The sequence below is a fragment of the Bubalus bubalis genome, chromosome 1 (assembly GCF_019923935.1).
Source record: "Bubalus bubalis isolate 160015118507 breed Murrah chromosome 1, NDDB_SH_1, whole genome shotgun sequence".
NCBI lineage: Eukaryota > Metazoa > Chordata > Mammalia > Artiodactyla > Bovidae > Bubalus > Bubalus bubalis.
The window spans coordinates 11,362,346-11,382,843 of record NC_059157.1 but is presented as its reverse complement, the minus strand read 5'-3'; the positions used below and the strand labels follow the sequence as shown (position 1 = coordinate 11,382,843).

General features: G+C 38.4%; 1 protein-coding gene across 1 annotated transcript in view; it reads left to right on the top strand.

Moving 5' to 3' along the window:
• The window catches only part of ADAM9 (ADAM metallopeptidase domain 9), a 92,584-nt gene that overhangs the window by 47,110 nt on the left and 24,976 nt on the right, over positions 1-20,498 (top strand). Inside the window, exons 12-15 of the mRNA XM_025278242.3 lie at positions 1,255-1,426; positions 10,451-10,543; positions 11,788-11,983; positions 15,187-15,292. Of these exons, the coding sequence (XP_025134027.2) occupies positions 1,255-1,426; positions 10,451-10,543; positions 11,788-11,983; positions 15,187-15,292 (567 nt within the window). The remainder of the gene's footprint in view (positions 1-1,254; positions 1,427-10,450; positions 10,544-11,787; positions 11,984-15,186; positions 15,293-20,498) is intronic.

Here is a 20,498-nt window from a genome sequence, read left to right as displayed (position 1 = left end):
AGGAAATGATAAGCCATTCCAGTATTCTTGCCTGGAAAGTCCATGGACAGAGGATTCTGGTGGGCTAGCGTCCATGGGCTTGCAAAAGAGTAAGACACAACTTAGTAACTAAACAACAATAAAATAAATCTATAGTTCAAAATGGACCATTTCTAGAAGCCCCCATTTCTAAATTCTTAGAAATTACCATCAGAGGCAATTAAACCTCAAACTGTGGCTGAAATTGTGCGCCAGTGCTTGCTGCTTCCCTGCGACAGTGGTGTGTGCCTCCTCACTGGGTGTGCACATTGGTGTCACAGGGTTCCTGGTGTTAGCGAGGGGCGCACAGGAACGCCATTCAGTAGAGTGACAAGAGGGTGGGGAAACAGAACTCACTTTGCGTTTTTGAAGGAACTTTTACTGTGGAAGATAAACTTAATTGTAGATAGGACTAGATAATTTTTGAGCAAACTCGGAGAGATAGTGAAGGACAGGGAAGTCTGGAATGCTTCAGTTCATTGGGTCAAATAGAGCTGGACACGACTTAGTGACTGAACAACAACAACAATTTTTGAGGTCTCTTCTAGATGATGAGATTTATGATTTTGTATTTTCTGTATCTTCTGCCATTTTATTTATTTTTGGTCACACTACATAGCTGGCAGGATCTTAGTTCCTGCACCAGGGATTGAAACTGAGCACTCTACAGTGAAAGTGTTAAGTGAAAGGGTTAAGTCCTAAACACTGGACTTTCTGGGAATTCCATCTGCCATTTTATTTACTTCTTTTTTTGCAAGTAGTCAGTTTCTTTCTTTTTTATAATTTTTATTTATTTGTTTATTTTTGGCTGTGCTGGGTCTTTGTTGTTGTGGGGGCTTTTCTCTGGTTGTAGTGAGCAGGGCCTACTCTCTAGTTCCAATGCACACGCTTCTCATTGAGGTGGCTTCTCCTGTTGTGGAGCGCGGGCTTTAAGGCCTGTGGGCTTCATTAGTTGTGGCACATGGGCTCAGCAGTTTCGGCCTCCTGGTACTAGAGCACAAGCTCAATGGTTGTGGTGCACGGGCTTAGTTGCTCCACAGTATGTGGGATCTTCTCAGATCAGGGATCGAACCTGTGTCCCATGCATCGGCAGGCAGATTCTTTACCACAGAGCCACCAGGGAAGCCCCCCTCTGCCATTTTAAATATTTACTTCCTGTTGGTTGAATACATGACTTAAGATTTTCAAAGTGTTTTAAGCTATGACTTAAGATCTTTTTCTTTGTGTTTATTACAGAGGTTCCAAAAACTTCAGCTCTTGCAGTGCAGATGACTTTGAGAAGTTAACTTTAAATAAAGGTGGAAACTGCCTTCTCAATATTCCAAAGCCTGATGAAGCCTACAGTGCTCCTTCCTGTGGTAATAAGTTGGTGGATCCCGGGGAAGAATGTGACTGTGGGACGCCAAAGGTCAGTTTAATATGTGATGTTTGCTTTGCAAGGTTACCTTGGGATTTGCAAAAAATAAAATAGCTCACTTTGCGTGACTGTAGCATAGTTTGGATACAGGAGTTGGTGATGGAATAGGGAGGCCTGGCGTGCTGCGATTCATAGGGTCGCAAAGAGTCAGACACGATTGAGCAACTGAACTGAACTGAGCATAGGAGGTAAAGTAAAATTCAGTGGCAAAATGAAGATTGGTATTTTGCTTGTGGGACTATGTTCCTGGGGGGTTAATTATCCCTTCCTTCCTAGAACATAACCAATGGTGTCATCTGTTCTGGTGTCCAGGAAAGTGCCGTGTTTATTTTTCTATTTTTGCTACCTTCTACCATTTCTGTTATGGTTATTGAGTCATTTATTTATTTTAAAGAATGACTCAGTTTTTCACTTGGCTCTTTACTTGTAAGTGTTCACTATTCTGTCACTGTCAGAAACATTTATTGCAGAAACATTTGTTTAGTTGACCTCATTTCAATAATAAATTGAAGCTGGCCCATTCTGCAGAATTCTTGGTTAACAGAGTTCTTGCTACTCAAGTTAGCATTCTCCCTCTGTTAACCTTCAGTTCACCTGCTGCTGTCTGGCTTTCTCATACCTGTTAACCACACCTAGAGCTGTAAGTCTGGACCCATCTTTATTATTAGAGTTCTGCATCTCAACCATTTTCCTGTCAAAATGGCCTACACAACACTGCCTAGACAAGGCTTAGGAGGAAAACAATTTTTAATTACATCTAAAAAATTTAAAAAAAGTTAAATTTAAATTTTAAAGGAATTGGTTCAGTTGTGTATAAGCTTTACTATAGTCTCAGTTTTTTCCACAAGTGGAATTTCTTTTTCCTTGCCTGATCACACAGTGCCTGGCTTTTGCCAGAAGACTTCGCATTGTAGAAAGGCAGTATGTTTTTCTTTGTGTGTTCGGTTTTATTTTGGGGCCATGCTACATGGCGTGCAGGATCTTAGTTCCCTGACCAGGGATCAAACCTGGGCCCTTGGTAGTAAAAGCACAGGGTTCTAACCACTAGACTGCCAAGGAATTCCCAGCAGTATGTATTTTATGATGAAATTGTGATGGGCCGTCATTGCACTATTCCTGCACGTTAGCAACCTCTGCTTAATGTTTTACATGGTACGATCCTCTCAGTAACCCTTGGAGATTCATTATTTCTTTATACCCTCATTTTCAAGTGAGGAAAATAAAGGCTGACGATGTTATGTTTAATCTCTAAATTAATGTTACACTGTTAGGATGACTAAGCTCTTCTTTCCAGGCATTCTCCTTAATTATTTTATATGTTTTGATTTCTCCTGTTTACTTCATTATCAAACTAACTGAAATAGTCTGTATTTGCTTCTTGAACTTTTGTACTACAAATTACTCTAGAAAAAAGTACCTCTTCCCCTTCAAATATCACAGTTATTTTTCTTGGTATTGAACTTTCAAATAGTAAGCACAAGCAAAATTGCCTTCATACTTTTATTTCTTCCATAGATTTTTTTAACTTCCCTCTGCTGTGGTAATTATTCTTATAAGTTTAGTGTGTTTCTCTATAGATTTTATTCTGTGTTTATAGACTTATGTACAGTATGTATATTTGTATCATAGTTGGGTTTGTTTTAGGATTTTATTTTTTTTACATAAATGAAATCTGACTTAGTATGTTATGTAGAATTTTTTTCTATTAATAAATCGTGGAGATTTTTTTCTATGTCATTGTTATTTGCACATAATCCTTTGATCTGTTGACTAATATTTTAGTATAAGGAATATATTATGATTTATTTTACCATACTCTCATTAAAGACAGTCACTCACTGTACTTAGTATTTTTTTGTAGTGAACAGTATATCCTTGTATATGCCCTGGGTATGTGTGTGTGTATATTCATATATATATATGAATATACACACACACACAGAAGTCTAAGATAATTACATAAACGTAGAAATATTGAATTGAAAAGCATGTTTTTTAAATTTTATTAGAGACTATCAAGTTTCGTGGAAGGAGGGTGTGTCGGTTTGTACTTTTGCCAATAGAATGTCATGGCATTTAGTGTGCCCCGCCTGCCTCCCCGCCATAATTTTGTAACTGAGCAAGGTACACATTTTACTCCTGTTTCAAGATTTTCATCATATAGCCCCTCTATGTTCTATTGTTTTTTTCTAGCATTTTTGTAATTTAAATTTTTTATATAAGCTCTATAATTGGGGGGAGGTTGTCATGTGGAGAGTACAAAACCATTTAAAATGGTACTTTCACCATAAACAAAATTCCTGTATACATAGTCTGTTTCCTGATTCTCTTTTCTTTTATGAAGCCATCTGTCTGTCTTACATAGTATTTTTGAAAAAAAAAAATTAACAACTTTACTGAAGTATAATTGAATACAAGGTAAAAAAACCCCCAAATTCGGACTTAGATAAGAAAAGGCTTTATTCAGAAGAAAGACTGTTGTAACAGGGAGAATACGCTGATCTCAGAAATCTGGAGGCATCTAAAAATCAAACAAAAAGACTTTTCTTTTATAGGGTAAAGGTGGGGCAAACGTAGATAAGCAGAATCTTTTACTGGGAAGCTGGATAAGCAGGGGCAAATGCCCAGTGAGGTCTCATAGGAAGTTGTCCTGTGGTCTGGTGATTTCCAGGAGAAGCTGATAAGGGGTGGGGATACTTGCCCTCAAGTACTTGGGGGAGGGGCAAGTATCACCAAATATATTATTTTGTGCAGACAAGTAGAGTTCAAGGGTCTACAGGAAAGAAAGAAGCCTCACTAAAGTTTGGTCAAGACAAAGCAAGAAGAAACAGGCAATTATGAACACTTGTCAACAATGAACTGCACCTGTTTAAAACACAGACGTTCTTTTAAAAAATTATTATTATCATTTTTTATCTTTATTTTGATTTTCTTGTCATACTGCATGGCATGTGGAATCTCAGTTTCCTGACCAGGGATGGAACCCATGCCTCCTGTGTTGGAAGTCTCAACCACTGGACCTCCAGGAAAGTCTCCCTTAAAACATTTATTATTGCTGTTATTTTTAATTTATTTATTTTTATTATTTTATTTGTTCTAATTTTTAAATTTGTAAAAGTTTTTCTTTCTCTTTTTGCCACACAGCATGGCATGTGCACTCTTTGTTTCTTAGTTCAGTTCAGTTCAGTTCAGTCGCTCAGTCGTGTCCGACTCTTCGAGACCACGTGAATTGCAGCACGCCAGGCCTCCCTGTCCATCACCAACTTCCGGTGTTCACTCAGACTCACGTCCATCGAGTCAGTGATGCCATCCAGCCATCTCATCCTCTGTCGGCCCCTTCTCCTCCTGCCCCCAATCCCTCCCAGCATCAGAGTCTTTTCCAATGAGTCAACTCTTCGCATGAGGTGGCCAAAGTACTGGAGTTTCAGCTTTAGCATCATTCTTTCCAAAGAAATCCCAGGGCTGATCTCCTTCAGAATGGACTGGTTGGATCTCCTTGCTGTCCAAGGGACTCTCAAGAGTCTTCTCCAACACCACAGTTCAAAAGCATCAATTCTTCACAGTCCAACTCTCACATCCATACATGACCACAGGAAAAACCATAGCCTTGACTAGACGGACCTTTGTTGGCAAAGTAATGTCTCTGCTTTTGAATATGCTATCCAGGTTGGTCATAACTTTCCATCCAAGGAGTAAGCATCTTTTAATTTCATGGCCGCAGTCAGCATCTGCAGTGATTTTGGAGCCCCCCAAAATAAAGTCTGACACTGTTTCCACTGTTTTCCCATCTATTTCCCATAAAGTGATGGGACCGGATGCCATGATCTTCGTTTTCTGAATGTTGAGCTTTAAGCCAACTTTTTCACTCTCCACTGTCACTTTCATCAAGAGGCTTTGTAGGTCCTCTTCACTTTCTGCCATAAGGGTGGTGTCATCTGCATATCTGAGGTTATTGATATTTCTCCCGGCAATCTTGATTCCAGCTTGTGTTTCTTCCAGCCCAGCGTTTCTCATGATGTACTCTGCATAGAAGTTAAATAAGCAGGGTGATAATATACAGCCTTGACGTACTCCTTTTCCTATTTGGAACCAGTCTGTTGTTCCATGTCCAGTTCTAACTGTTGCTTCCTGACCTGCATACAGGTTTCTCAAGAGGCAGGTCAGGTGATCTGGTATTCCCATCTCTTTCAGAATTTTCCACAGTTTCTTGTGATCCACATAGTCAAAGGCTTTGGCATAGTCAATAAAGCAGAAATAGATGTTTTTCTGGAACTCTCTTGCTTTTTTGATGATCCAGCAGATGTTGGGAATTTGATCTCTGGTTCCTCTGCCTTTTCTAAAACCAGCTTGAACATCAGGAAGTTCACATATTGCTGAAGCCTGGCTTGGAGAATTTTGAGCATTACTTTGCTAGTATGTGAGATGAGTGCAATTGTGCAGTAGTTTGAGCATTCTTTGGCATTGCCTTTCTTTGGGATTGGAATGAAAACTGACCTTTTCCAGTCCTGTGGCCACTGCTGAGTTTTCCAAATTTGCTGGCCTATTGAGTGCAGCACTTTCACAGCATCATCTTTCAGGATTTGGAATAGCTCAACTGGAATTCCATCACCTCCACTAGCTTTGTTCGCAGTGATGCTTCCTAAGGCCCGCTTGACTTCACATTCCAGGATGTCTGGCTCTAGATGAGTGATCACACCTTCGTGACTCTCTGGGTCGTGAAGATTTTTTATGTACAGTTCTTCTGTGTATTCTTGCCATCTCTTCTTAATATCTTCTGCTTCTGTTAGGTCTATAGCATTTCTGTCCTTTATCGAGCTCATCTTTGCATGAAATGCCCCCTTGGTATCCCTAATTTTCTTGAAGAGATCCCTAGTCTTTCCCATTCTGTTGTTTTCCTCTATTTCTTTTCATTGATCCCTGAGGAAGGCTTTCTTATCTCTTCTTGCTATTCTTTGGAACTCTGCATTCAGATGCTTATATCTTTCCTTTTCTCCTTTGCTTTTTGCTTCTCTTCTTTTCACAGCTATTTGTAAGGCCTCCTCAGACAGCCATTTTGCTTTTTTGCATTTCTTTTCCATGGGGATGGTCTTGATCCCTGTCTCCTGTCTCATACCCCTTATTATTTCCCAATCTTCCTTATGCCAACACTGATCTGCTATCATTGTACTACAGATATTGCTGTCATTAGTGTGCATTTCCTAGAATTTCATGTGAATGGAATGACTCTTCTTATCTAGATTCATTCACTCAGCATAGTTGTTTTGAGATTCATCCATGTTGAATGCTACTGTGTCAGTGGTTCATTCCTTTTTATTGTTGCTCATCATTGAGTAGTATGGAGATACTACCTGCTGTTTATCTATCTGTTGATGGTTATTTGGGTTGTTTGTACACCAAAAGCTGCTGTGAACATTCACGGTCACGTCTTTATATAGATTTATGTTTTCATTTCTCTTGGGTAAATACCTTGACGTGAAATGACTGGGACATATGGTGGGTGTATATTTGACTTTCCAAGGAACTTTCAAACTGTTTTCCAAAGTGGTTTTAGCATTTCACATTCTTGCAATCAGTGTACCTGAGTTCTGGTTCTTTTTAAGTCATTTCTTCCACCTCATATGGTCAGTCTTTTCGATTTTGGCTTTTCTGTTAGATGTGAAGTGGTGCCTTACTGAGGTTTTAATTTCCTTTTCCCTGATAACTAGTGATGTTGAACATGTTTTCATGCACTTATTTGCCATCTCTATCTCTTTTTTGGTGACATGTCTCTCAAACTCCTTCCTGCCTTTAAAGATTGGGTTGTTTTCTCATTATTGAATTTTGAGAGTACTTCTTATGTTCTAGATAACAAATACTTAATCAGATATATGATTTGCAAGTATATTCTCCCATTCTTTTCTTTTAAGTACTTTAACAGTATCTTTTGACGAGTAGAAGTTTTATATTTTGATGAAGGCAGTTTGTGCCTAATGGGTTGTGCTTTTCGTGTTGTATCTAAGCAATCTTTGCCTAATCCAAGATTGCAAATGTTTTATCCTGGAAGCTTTGTCATTTTAGGTAATGTATTTATTTAGGTTTATGATCCATTTTGACTTAATTTTTTTGTATGGTGCATGGTTTTAGATAATTTTCCAAATTTTCAGGTTTTTATTATGAAATAATTACAAACTGACAGAATGTTGCAGAAACAGTCTGAAGAGTCCTGTGTATTTTTCACCCACTTTCCCACAAAGGGTGACAAATTGTTTAGTGATAGAGCCAGTACTCTTGCCTGGAAAATCAATGGACAGAGGAGCCTGGTAGGCTGCGGTCTATGGGGTCGCTAAGAGTCAGATACAACTGAGTGACTTCCCTTTCACTTTTCACTCTCATGCATTGGAGAAGGAAATGGCAACCCACTCCAGTGTTCTTGCCTGGAGAATCCCAAGGACGGGGGAGTCTGGTGGGCTGCCGTCTATGGGGTCGCACAGAGTTGGACACGACTGAAGTGACTTAGCAGCAGAGCCATATCATATCAGTGATGCTGACATTGGTATCATAACTATTAATAATTTACAGACTTTATTCAGCTTTTACCATTTTTCACCTGCAGTTGTGTGTGTACTTTTATGTAGTTTTATGCCATATAGAGATTTATGTAACCACCACCTCAATTAAACAGAACTATTCCATCAACACAAAAGAACTCCTTCCTGCTACCTCACTGTAATCACATCCACCCTCACTCTGGCCCTTATCCCTGCCCCTGGCTTCCATCTGTCATTTTGCCATTTCAATAATGTTTGTCACTGCAATAATAATGGAATCATGCAACATATAACCTTTTGAGGCTGACTTTTCTCGCTAAGCGTAATGCTTTTGAGGTCAGTCTATGTTGTTGTTTCATTACTTTTTACTGGGGAGTAACAGTCCACTGTATGGATGTTACTTCAGCGATTTGGAGTAATGTTTAGGTTGGTATTTCCCCTGGCACAAAGGGCCTGTCTGAAGTTTGTTAAACTATTCATCCATTAAAAGATATCTAGGTTGTTTCTTCTGCTGCTGCTAAGTCGCTTCAGTCGTGTCCGACTCTGTGCGACCCCATAGACGGCAGCCCATCAGGCTCCCCTGTCCCTGGGGTTCTCCAGGCAAGAACACTGGAGTGGGTTGCCATTTCCTTCTCCAATGCATGAAAGTGAAAAGTGAGAGTGAAGTTGCTCAGTCGTGCCTGACTCTTAGTGACCCCATGGACTGCAGCCCTCCAGGCTTCCCCATCCATGGGATTCTCCAGGCAAGAGTACTGGAGTGGGGTGCCATTGCCTTCTCCGAGGTTGTTTCTAGTATTTTGCTATTATGAATAAAGCTTCCATGAATTATATTCTACTCTTTATCATCAGATAATTAAAGAAAAATATGGTCTTCATGAGTAAGAGATGAATCTCATCAGAGAAATGTATAATAAAGAACCAAATGGAAATTATAGAACTTACCAAAAAGTTTAATAAGTGAGATTCATGGATATAATTAATAGCAGAGTAAGATGACAGAAAAAGAGTCAATAAACATAAAGTAGAACAAAAGAAATAATCCACATCTAAAGGAAAAAGAGAAAAGATTAAAAAAAAATGAACAGAATATCAGGGACATGTAAGGAGTATCAGCTAGCCTAATGGAATTATAAATGAAATCTCAAGAGGAGAGGAAGGAGAGAAGAAAAGTATTCAAAGAAGTAATGGCTGAAAATTTCCCATATTTAACAGAAAACATTGAGTTACAATTCCAAAACACTAAGTAAAGCCAAATCAGAATCATTACAAAGAATGATCGTGGGTACATTATAATCAAAGTGCTGAGATAAACAGAAAATAAGGCAAGAAGTCAGAAGAAAATCTGAAACAAATAGATCAGTAGTGGCTGATTTTGGGGCCAGAATACAATAGAACAGCAGATTTCTGGTTCTGAAAGGAAAAAAAAACATCATCATAGAATTCTGTAACATAGGAAATTAATATTCTTCAATAATTAAAGCTTATTTCCCTTATCTCCTTCTTGCCTCCTTGTCCTCCTCCTCCTTTCTCCTTCCTTTCACAAACAATTCAGACTTCAAGACATTAGTTTCAACATAGGAGAGTAGCTGTGTCTGGGTGAGAGGTTGGAGGATGGGAGTGAAGAGCCATGGTGGCCCAAAGTAGGGTGAGAGAAGTCAAGCAGTATAATGTCCACATGGGTAAAAACCTACCCTGCAGAGAAGTCAGACCCTGAGCATGAAGAGAAGTGCATTTATGGATGCTTAATTTCCTGTGGAAATTGGAGAAGGAACGGGCTACCCACTCCAGCATTCTGATCTGGAGAATTCCACGGACCGTATAGTCCATGGGGTCGCAAAGAGTCGGACACGACTGAGCTACTTTCACAGTTTCCTGTGATCATTAAACATACTGTTATAGACTGAATGTTTGTGTTCCCCAAATCCATGTGTTGAAACCCTAACCCCCAAGTATATCTGTATTTGGAGAAAGGACCTCCAGGAAAGTAATTAAGATTAAATGAGGTCATAAGGGTGGGTCTTGATCTGGTAGGATTAATGTTCTTATGAAAAAGAGCTTGCTTGCTCCTGTCTCTTGACACATGCTCTGAAGAAAGGCCATGTGAGCACACAGCGAGGAGGCAGCTGTCTGCAAGCCAGGATGAGAGTCTGTGCCAGAAACTGAATTGGCTAGGACTTTGATCTTGGGTCTCTAGCCTCCAGAGCTGTGACATAATAAATTTCTTTTGTTTAAGTCATTAGTCTATGGTATCTTGTTCTGGTAGTCCCAGCAGACTAAAACACATACTCTCAGTCCTTTGAAATACGTTGAGATCTACATAATAGCTGAAGAGTCGCTGGTAAATCCAGAAGGATAGTAAGTGACTGTCTCCAGAGAGTACCTCTTACAGCCAGGTTAGAAAGAAGCATAGGTTGAAGGGAAGAATTTTGTTAACGAGTCTTGATGGCAATAATTTATTTCTTTATTGACAGTCATTTTCTCTTCTCAGGAATGTGAATTGGACCCTTGCTGTGAAGGAAAGACCTGTAAACTTAAATCATTTGCTGAATGTGCTTATGGTGCCTGTTGTCAAGACTGTCGGGTAGGGAATTCCTCCCTATTTGGAAAAAAAAAATAGGAAAAGGAAAAATGTGCCTGTATCAAAATTGGTTTTCTCTGATTTGTAAGAGAGCACTGTTTTTAGATGGAAAATTTAATTTTATGATTAGATGGAAAATTTTATGATACTTGTTTGCAGTTTTGTATCATCTTCTTTTATGGCAAATGGTCTAAAGAGATTTTTTTTCTGATTTATGAGTGACCTGTTTTTCATTAGAAATTCAGTAATAGAAAGTTGACACTGAAAGACCCTCTATCATTCTACCCCCTTCATTTAGCCATTGTTGATAATTTATTAATTTAGTCACTTTTTCCTATGTAAATATGAATATGTGTGTGTGTGTGTGTGTGTGTAAGTGGATAAACATGGGTATACATATTTTTACTATGTCCTTTTTTCAGTAATATACTATTGATTTTCTTCCATTCATTTAGTTCTATAGGTTTATATAGTTAGTGTTCCTTTATATGGCTGTACCATAATTTCTTTATCTGGTCAACTAATGATGGACATTTAGATTGCTTCCAATTTTTGCTTATAAGTAGAATTGCTGGAGTGTGCATGTGAAAATTTTGACACACGTTTTTATACTGTCTACGAATGTGCCAGTCTGTATTTGCCGGTGTAATCAATGCACTGATAACTGTGCAGTGTACAGTATTGATTATACTATATAATCATTATTTTTGTTTTCTCTTACTAACATGTCTTCCTTGGTGGCTCAGATGGTAAAGAGTCTGCTTGCAATGTAGGAGACCCAGGTTTGATCTCTAAGTTGGGAAGATCCCCTGGAGAAGGAAATGGCAACCCTCTCCAGTATTCTTGCCTGGAGAATCCCATGGACAGAGGAGCCTGGTGGGCTGCAGTCCATGGGGTTACAAAGAGGTAGACATGTCTGAGCAGCTAACATTTTGACTTCACTTATTAACATTTGTTGTCAGCCAGTGTTATAATCCAGGTTAGTTTGATAGGTGTAATGTGGTTTTATATCTTCATTTAATTTGCATTTCTTTTGGTCATCTATGATGCTCTGCTTTTTTCATTTTCCATATTTCATGACTTTTATAAATTGCCTGTTATTGGCCTTTGTTCACTGTTCTATTGGGTTATTTAATCTTCTGTTTTTATTAGACCTTCTTATAGATATAAATACTGTGGTTTCAAATTTGGTTAATTTGTGGGAATTTTCCTGACATTCCTGTTCAATTTCAATCCTATTATCCTAGTTCCGTCCAGGAGGCACTTTGTGCCGAGGAAAAACCAACGAATGTGATGTTCCGGAGTATTGCAATGGTTCTTCTCAGTTCTGTCAGCCAGATGTTTTTATTCAGAATGGGTATCCTTGCCAGAATAACAAAGCCTATTGTTACAATGGCGTGTGCCAATATTATGATGCTCAGTGTCAAGTCATCTTTGGCTCAAGTAAGATATTTTATTTATATTGATTGCTTTGCTTTTATTTATATATTTTTTATTTTAGTTTTTGTTAAAAATGAAAATTGAACATTATTGCTAAAATTGAAGTTCTGTTTTCTGTCTCCTATCTCGTCTCCATCTTTCCTTCTCCACAGGCAGTCAAGGTCATGAATTTGATGCATCCAAGTTCATTTGGTGATTTTTGCTTTTACTTTCTCACTGCCCTGTCCTGTGTATATTAACATTATATGTATATATACATGCACAGTATTGTATTTTAGCTTTAATAAACTCATGTAAATAGTATGGGGATATACACATGGGTCTTCTGTTTTCATTGTTCGCTCAAAATGTTTTTGCATTCTGTCTGTATTGCTGTATTTGGATCACAGAGCATTGTGTTATATAATTGGAATCCATTCTTTTCCTAGTAGTATATATATATTTTTTTATTTTGTGTGTCTTAAAAATTTTTTTTTATCAAAGTTACACATACACTAGATTATAGAGTCAAATTATTCATCAAGATTTTATGAAAAAGTAAAATGTACTTCCGGGCTTCCCAGGTGGTGCTGGGGTAAAAGAACCCACCTGCAAGTGCAGGAGATGCAAGAGATGGGGGTTCAATCTCTGGGTCTGGAAGATCCCCTGGAGTAGGAAATGGCAACCCACTCCAGTCTCTCCTGGAAAATTCCATGTACAGTAGAGCCTGGCAGGCTGCAGACGATGGGGCTGCATGACCGAGCACGCACTCATCAAAGTACTCCCACTTAATAGCTCATCCCTGAAGGCTACCACTATTAACCTTTTCTTCCTCCCTTCTAGTTAATTACTTTGTTACTGGCTCTAGGTCTTTAGATAATTTCTTGGTCATGCTACTTTTTTTATTTTTCCATTTTAGGTATTAAATGTTAATTTTTCACTGTGGAGGATAAGGATTAAATTTCTTCCCTTCTCTTCTCCCAACACTTGTCAACTCTTATCTACTCATGTTCATTTTTCATTTTCTATCTTCTTAATATGGATTAATTATAATTTTAGGTAGAGCTGTATTGACTCTTGTAATCTTGTGATTTATAACAAACACATAAAAAAATTGGTCTTTGTTCAGTTCCTGGCACGAACTCCTAAAAGCTTTGGAATTTCCCAAATGATAAGAGCCTTGAAAGTGTCTTTTGTTATGTCAACCAGGTGACTTTTTGGCAAATCCCTTGGTTACCTAAGGATGGGCTGGTTGCCAGAGAACAAACCCTATGGTTAGTGGTTGGAACTTTAAGTCCCCCTACCTCTGGGGAGGGGAGAGGGACTGGAGATGGAGTTACTCTCCAGTGGCCAGTGGTTTAATCAATCTGCCCATATAATGAAGCCTCTGTAAAAACTGGAAAGGACAGTTTGGAGAGCTTGGGACTTTAGTGAACTTGTGGAGAGGCAGGAAGAGAGCCTGGAACCTCCAAGCCCCTTTCTCCATACCTTGCCCTGTGCATCTCTTCCATCTGTCTGTTCCTGAATTATTGATATATTCTTTGATAATAAATCAGTAATCTAGAGAGTAAAAGTTTCTCTGAGTTCTGTGAGCTGCTCTAGCAAATTAAATCCAAGGAGGGGGTCATGGGAACTTTGACCAAATAGGGTTTGAGGAGAGACCCTCTCAGGAGAGACCTGCTCAGTCGTGTCCAACTCTTTACGCTCCCATAGACTGTAGCCTGCCAGGCTCCTCTGTCCATGGAATTTTCCAGGCAAGAATACTGGAGTGGGTTACCATGCCCTCCTCCAGGGGACCTTCCCAACCCAGGAATCAAACCCAGGTCTCTGCATTACAGGCAGATTCTTTACCATCTGAACACCAGGGAAGCCCTCTGATATATTGGTTTGTCCAAAGTTAATTGGTTTTTCTCTGTTATGGAAAAACCTGAACAAACTTTTGGCCAAACCAATATTTTGCACTAATGGACAGGTTTGTTGCTGTTTAGTCACTCAGTTGTGTCCAACTCTTTTGCAACCCCATGGACGGTAGTCCAACGGGCCCCTCTGTCCATGGGATTCTCTAGGCAAGAATATTGGGGTGGGTTTCCATTTCCTCTGCCAGGGAATCTTCTCAACCCATGGATCGAGCCTGTGTCTCTGCATCTTCTGAATTGCAGGTGAATTCTTTACTGCTGAGCCGCAGGGGAAGCCCTGATGAGCAGGTTATTGCAGACCAAAAAAAGTAATTACAGATGGGGGGGTCGTTGTTGTTAATTTAGCTGCATTTTCTTATATAAATGTGAGCATGTGTGTTTTGCTAGGGTTATTGCCATGTGACGTTTATCCTGTGCAAGTATTCTGCATCCATTTTCAGATTACTTGATCCTCTGCCTCTTTTTTATGCCATCTCCTTTTGCTGCATGTCCATTTTCTTTTAAACTGAACAATATTGTACTAGGTGTGTAAGATAGGCACATGAATTTCCATCATTATATGGATTCCATTATATGGAAAGTACTGCCATTTTGGCTGCAAAATATTTCCAAATAAAATATTTTTAGGAATATGTATAAGTGGCAAAGTTGAGCATTAAAGGATACATATATAAAATACAAGAAAACAAGAATGGATTGATACTTTGACAGTGTCATGGCTGTTTGTCAGTGTAATTAATACCTAAATTAAGCTTCCATATATAGTAAATTGGGCTGCCCTGGTAGCTCAGTGGTAAAGAATCCACCTGCCAATGCAAGAGATGCAGGTTTGGTCCCTGTGTGAAAAAATAATAGCTGGCAGTGTTTTCACCAACCCTCCCTAGCCTAATCTAACCAGGGGTGCAGTGGAGCTGTGAGAACAGTGAAAATAAGTAGACTGAAAGTGCTGCCATACTGTGCATGGTTTTTGACTTATTTATAATTTCATCTTCTTTAATGACACTTCTTTGAGGACTTGAGTGTTCGAGTCCGTGCTAATGTTTAAGTACCAACCAGGCTTTATCTTTACATCTTGTTGTTAATTATAAATGTGGAGCAAAATGTTTCACCTGTAGGTTCTGAAATTTTTTCATAGTTGTTGAGGCAGTTCATCCAGACATATGGACTGTTGTGGCAAATGCTTTTATTTCTGAATTAAATTGCCAAGTCTTAAAAACATTAAAAAAATTTAAAAATTTTATTGGTATATAGTTGATTTACAATTTTGTGTTAGTTTCAGGTGTACAAAATTTTTTTTTTTTTATGTTACAGAAGCCAAGGCTGCCCCGAAGGGATGTTTCCTTGATGTGAATTCCAAAGGTGACAGATTTGGCAATTGTGGTTTCTCTGGCCATGAATACAAGAAGTGTGCCATTGGGTAAGTGGAGGCAAAAAAAAAAAAACAATAAGAAAAGCACATGAAAGAATGTGATATCAGTCATCTGTAGGAAGTTTTATAGCTCCTTGTGACTGTTTTCTCCTCCTTAAATATATAACTTTTCAGACTTAACAATTTTATAAAACATGGCTTCAGAGAGACTGAATATGAATGGTAAAATAATGCATAGTTTTTGACGTTACCTGTCTAAAATATAATGTTTTTTATAATATCACTTTTGTTTATCCTTGTTCTATAGTAAAAACTCAAATAAACATTCTTCTTTTTCCTTTTGTTAAAAGATTTGGCTGCTAAACCCATATATAAAGGTACCTGCAAAATTAATTCAGAACTTCATAATTTTCTTCTGGCTCTATATAATTTTAAAGTGATTAATTAGAAAACTTTTTTGTTTCTATAACATTTGCACATTGTGAAAAATAATATTGCAAAGTTATAAACAAGAGAAGAGTTATCATGATCTCTCTTTCTGTATATGTCAACTAATTTCAGTGTATGTACATCTTCCTTTATTTTGATTCTATGCACTGTACACATACACACTAACGTTAATTTTACAAAATTGGAATTAGTCTATAATACTGTGCTTTCCAGATACACAGATAGATAAATGTAGGTATGTAAACATATAAATCATTCTGAATGGAGCTCTTCTGGTGGATGTGAGGGCAGGAAATTCCGACCAGCTGAGTTCACCCAGAGGCTTTGACCATGAAGCCATGGGGCTCTAGAGAATGAGCTGGATACTCACTGCTGCTGCTGCTAAGTCGCTTCAGTTGTGTCCGACTCTGTGCGACCCCATAGACGGCAGCCCACCAGGCTCCCCCGTCCCTGGGATTCTCCAGGTAAGAATACTGGAGTGGGTTGCCACTTCCTTCTCCAATGCAGGAAAGTGAAAAGTGATAGTGAAGTCGCTCAGTCGTGCCTGACTCTTAGCGACCCCATGGACTGCAGCCTACCAGGCTCCTCTGTCCATGGGATTTTCCAGGCAAGAGTACTGGAGTGGGGTGCCATTGCCTTCTCCGGGAAACTTACTAGACTGTATTATATCTGTTGCAGTGCTAACATTCTGTATCAATTATTTTGTTTTTTTGTAATAGTCATATTTTTATTCTAAAAATGGTTATAAAAAGCCAAAAAAATTAACTACATAATGCTGTGCTTCTCTTCTACCCACTTCACCTCCTACTCTGTTAGTTAATAGCAAAGCCACTGAGGTAAAACAATGCTCATGAAGAAGAAATAACAACTGTGACTTCCATGTTCCTAAATCTAACAGAGTATCTTTAGGTCTTCAAGCTTCTGGACCTTTCAGTAGCATTCATTTATGTTGAGCATTTTCTCCTTGAAGAAGCCCCTTTCGTTGGCTTTTGTGTGGAATGCTCTTCTAGTATTTTTCTGTTTCTGGATGCTTCTTTAATGTATTTATTTGTAGGCTTATCTTTCTCTATTGAGCCCTTAAATGTTGAGAAATACTTCCACTCTACTGATCTGGCCCTCTGCCACAGGGCCATGGCATGTGGTGTTCCTTCTGCTTAGTTTGCCCTTTTGTCTCTGCCAGATCTCATTTTAACTAACTTCTTTAAGATAAGAATAGCAAGGAGAGATAAGAAAGCCTTCCTCAGTGATCAATGCAAAGAAATAGGGGCAAACAATAGAATGGGAAAGACTAGAGATCTCTTCAAGAAAATTAGAGATACCAAGGGAACATTTCATGCAAAGATGGGCTCAATAAAGGACAGAAATGGTATGGACCTAACAGAAGCAGAAGATATTAAGAAGAGGTAGCAAGAATACACAGAAGAACTGTACAAAAAAGATCTTCATGACCCAGATAATCACGATTGTGTGATCACTCATCTAGAGCCAGAGATCCTGGAATGTGAAGTCAAGTGGGCCTTAGGAAGCATCACTACAAACAAAGCTGGTGGAGGTGATGGCATTCCAGTTGAGCTATTTCAAATCCTGAAAGATGATGCTGTGAAAGCACTGCACTCAATAGGCCAGAAAATTTGGAAAACTCAGCAGTGGCCACAGGCCTGGAAAAGGTCAGTTTTCATTCCACTCCCAAAGAAAGGCAATGCCAAAGAATGCTCAAACTACTGCACAATTGTACTCATCTCACTAGTAAAGTAATGCTTAAAATTCTCCAAGCCAGGCTTCAGCAATACGTGAACTGTGAGCTTCCAGATGTTCAAGCTGGATTTAGAAAGGCAGAGGAACCAGAAATCAAATTGCCGACATCCACTGGATCATGGAAAAAGCAAGAGAGTTCCAGAAAAACATCTATTTCTGCTTTATTGACTATGCCAGAGCCTTTGACTGTGTGGATCACAAGAAACTGTGGAAAATTCTGAAAGAGATGGGAATACCAGACCACCTGACCTGCCTCTTGAGAAATCGGTATGCAGGTCAGGGAAGCAACAGTTAGAACTGGACATGGAACAACAGACTGGTTCCAAATAGGAAAAGGAGTACGTCAAGGCTATATATTGTCGCCCTGCTTATTTAACTTCTATGCAGAGTACATCATGAGAAACACTGGGCTGGAGGAAGCACAAGCTGGAATCAATATTGCTGGGAGAAATATCAATAACGTCAGATATGCAGATTACACCACCCTTATGGCAAAAAGTGAAGAAGAACTAAAGAGTCTCTTGATGAACATGAAAGAGGAGAGTGAAAAAGTTGGCTTAAAGCTTAACATTTGGAAAACTAGGACCATGGCATCTGGTCCCATCACTTCATGGCAAATAGATGGGGAAACAGTGGAAACAGTGTCAGACTTTATTTTTTGGGGCTCCAAAATCACCACAGATGGTGATTGCAGCCATGAAATTAAAAGACGCTTACTCCTTGGAAGGAAACTTATGACCAACCTAGACAACATATTCAAAAGCAGAGACATTACTCCGCCAACAAAGGCCCGTCTAGTCAAGGCTATGGTTTTTCCTGTGGTCATGTATGGATGTGAGAGTTGGACTGTGAAGAAAGCTGAGTGCCGAAGAATTGATGCTTTTGAACTGTGGTGTTGGAGAAGACTCTTGAGAGTCCCTTGGACTGCAAGGAGATCAGTCCTGGGTGTTCATTGGAAGGACTGATGTTGAAACTGAAAGTTCAGTACTTTGGCCACCTGATGCGAAGAGTTGACTTTTTGGAAAACACCCTGATGTGGGAAAGATTGAGGGCAGGAGAAGGGGATGACAGAGGATGAGATGGTTGGATGTCTCACTGACTCAATGGACATGGATTTGGGTGGACTCTGGGAGTTGGTGATGGACAGGGAGGCCTGGCATGCTGCAGTTCATGGGGTCGCAAAGAGTCGGACATGACTGAGTGACTGAATGAACTTTACCAAGACTTCCTCAACTTCCTTTCCAGGGTCAGATGTCCCTCTTATAGATATGCTTAATGCCATGTGCTTTAAAAAAAATATTAGTCAATTTATGTTGTTCTAATTCATTACAAATTAATTATTCATAGAAACTATTTCATAGAGTATTTACAATATATCTTTCTTGATATAAAAAACAGTAGGTTGAAAGAAGTTAGAAAAACTACAAAGTATTTCAAAAGAGGGTATATGACTATCTTGAGTAGTCTCAAAACTAGCTGTAGCACTCTTTTTCTGGGGAATTTTTTTGTATATTTAAATTGCATGGGAAGGCTTTATTGCCTTACTATTGCCTTAACAAGAACAATCATTTAAAAATGATACTGCTTTAGAATAAGATAGATTCTGTAATAGGTAATTTTCTAGATAAAGGGAAAGTCAGATACAAAACCAGTCATAAGCACAGCACTTTCAAGATTCTTTTTATGATGTTTAAGAAAAACCAAGGAAGACTCTTTCCTGTACTTTGGGGAGTTTGATCTATCTTGACTAACATAATTAGGCTAAATCAAAATGAGAAAAGTAGCAATTTGAAAGTTAAAGGAAGGGTGACTGGGTTAAAAAGTTGCATGCTTCTTTTTCATTGAATTTGATATATTGTGTTTTCCTTATTGTTCAGTTCTTAATATTTTCTTAGTTACATTGTGATTTCTCCTTTGACTCATGAGTTATTAAAAATGTATTGCCCATTTCCAAGTATTTGGGAGTATTCTGGTTTTCTGTTTGTATTTGGTTTTTAGTTTACTTCCATTGAGAACATACTTTGTATGATTTCAGTTCTTTTCAATTTGTTAGGATGTGAATTACTGTCCAGCATATGGTCTGTTTTGGTCAATGTTCCATGTCAATTAAAAAGCAGAGTATTCTGCTGCTATTGGATATATTGTTCCATAAATGTCAAGTTAATTAATTGTCATATTCAAATCTTCTATATTCTGGGTGTATGTGCCTATTTATCTGTCTCCCCTTCAGTTTCTGAAAGGGATATGTACAGATCTCCAGCTATGATTATGAAGTTGTCTGCTTCTTTTAGTTCTGTATATTCTTCTTGTATGTGTTTTAAAGTGTGTTCTTTGGTGCTTATATTATTAGGTGCATACACATTTAGGATTGTTATATGTCTTCTGAAGGAACTGAATCTTTTATTATTACCAAAGTCTCTACTTTGGAATTTTTTTTTTTTGGCAGTATTTGTCACATAAACATTTTATTTGCTTATATGACTATTTGCCTGAAGCAGTGTTTCTATTGGTGCTTGTGATATAATATTTAAATGAATATAACAGTAAGCATCTCTTAGCTTTATTGGCTGTTTGCATTTCTTATTTTGTGAATTGCATATTTACATCTTTGCTATTATTTTTCTGTTGAAGTTACTATCCATTTAATGATTTGTGATCGATTTTTAAAAATATATTAAGAGTATTTATTTTTCTTTTTTAAAAAATTTATTTTTTATTGAAGGATAATTGCTTTACAGAATTTTGTTATTTTCTACCAAACCTCAATCAGCCATTTTGTTTTTAATATGTTACCAAGACTATACATGAGACATTGAATACATTATAGAAAAATGAATTTTGGTAGGTTCCAATAGATGCTAACCAAGATCTGTTTTATTCTATGCTTTGTTTTAGAGGTTTTCATAACTAATTTCAACTAACTATGTGACACTGGGGCTTCCCTGATGGCTCAGATGGTGAAGAATATGCCTCCTATGCAGGAGACCTGGGTTTGATCCCTGGGTTGGGAAGATCCCCTGAAGAAGGGCATGGCAACCCACTCCAGTAT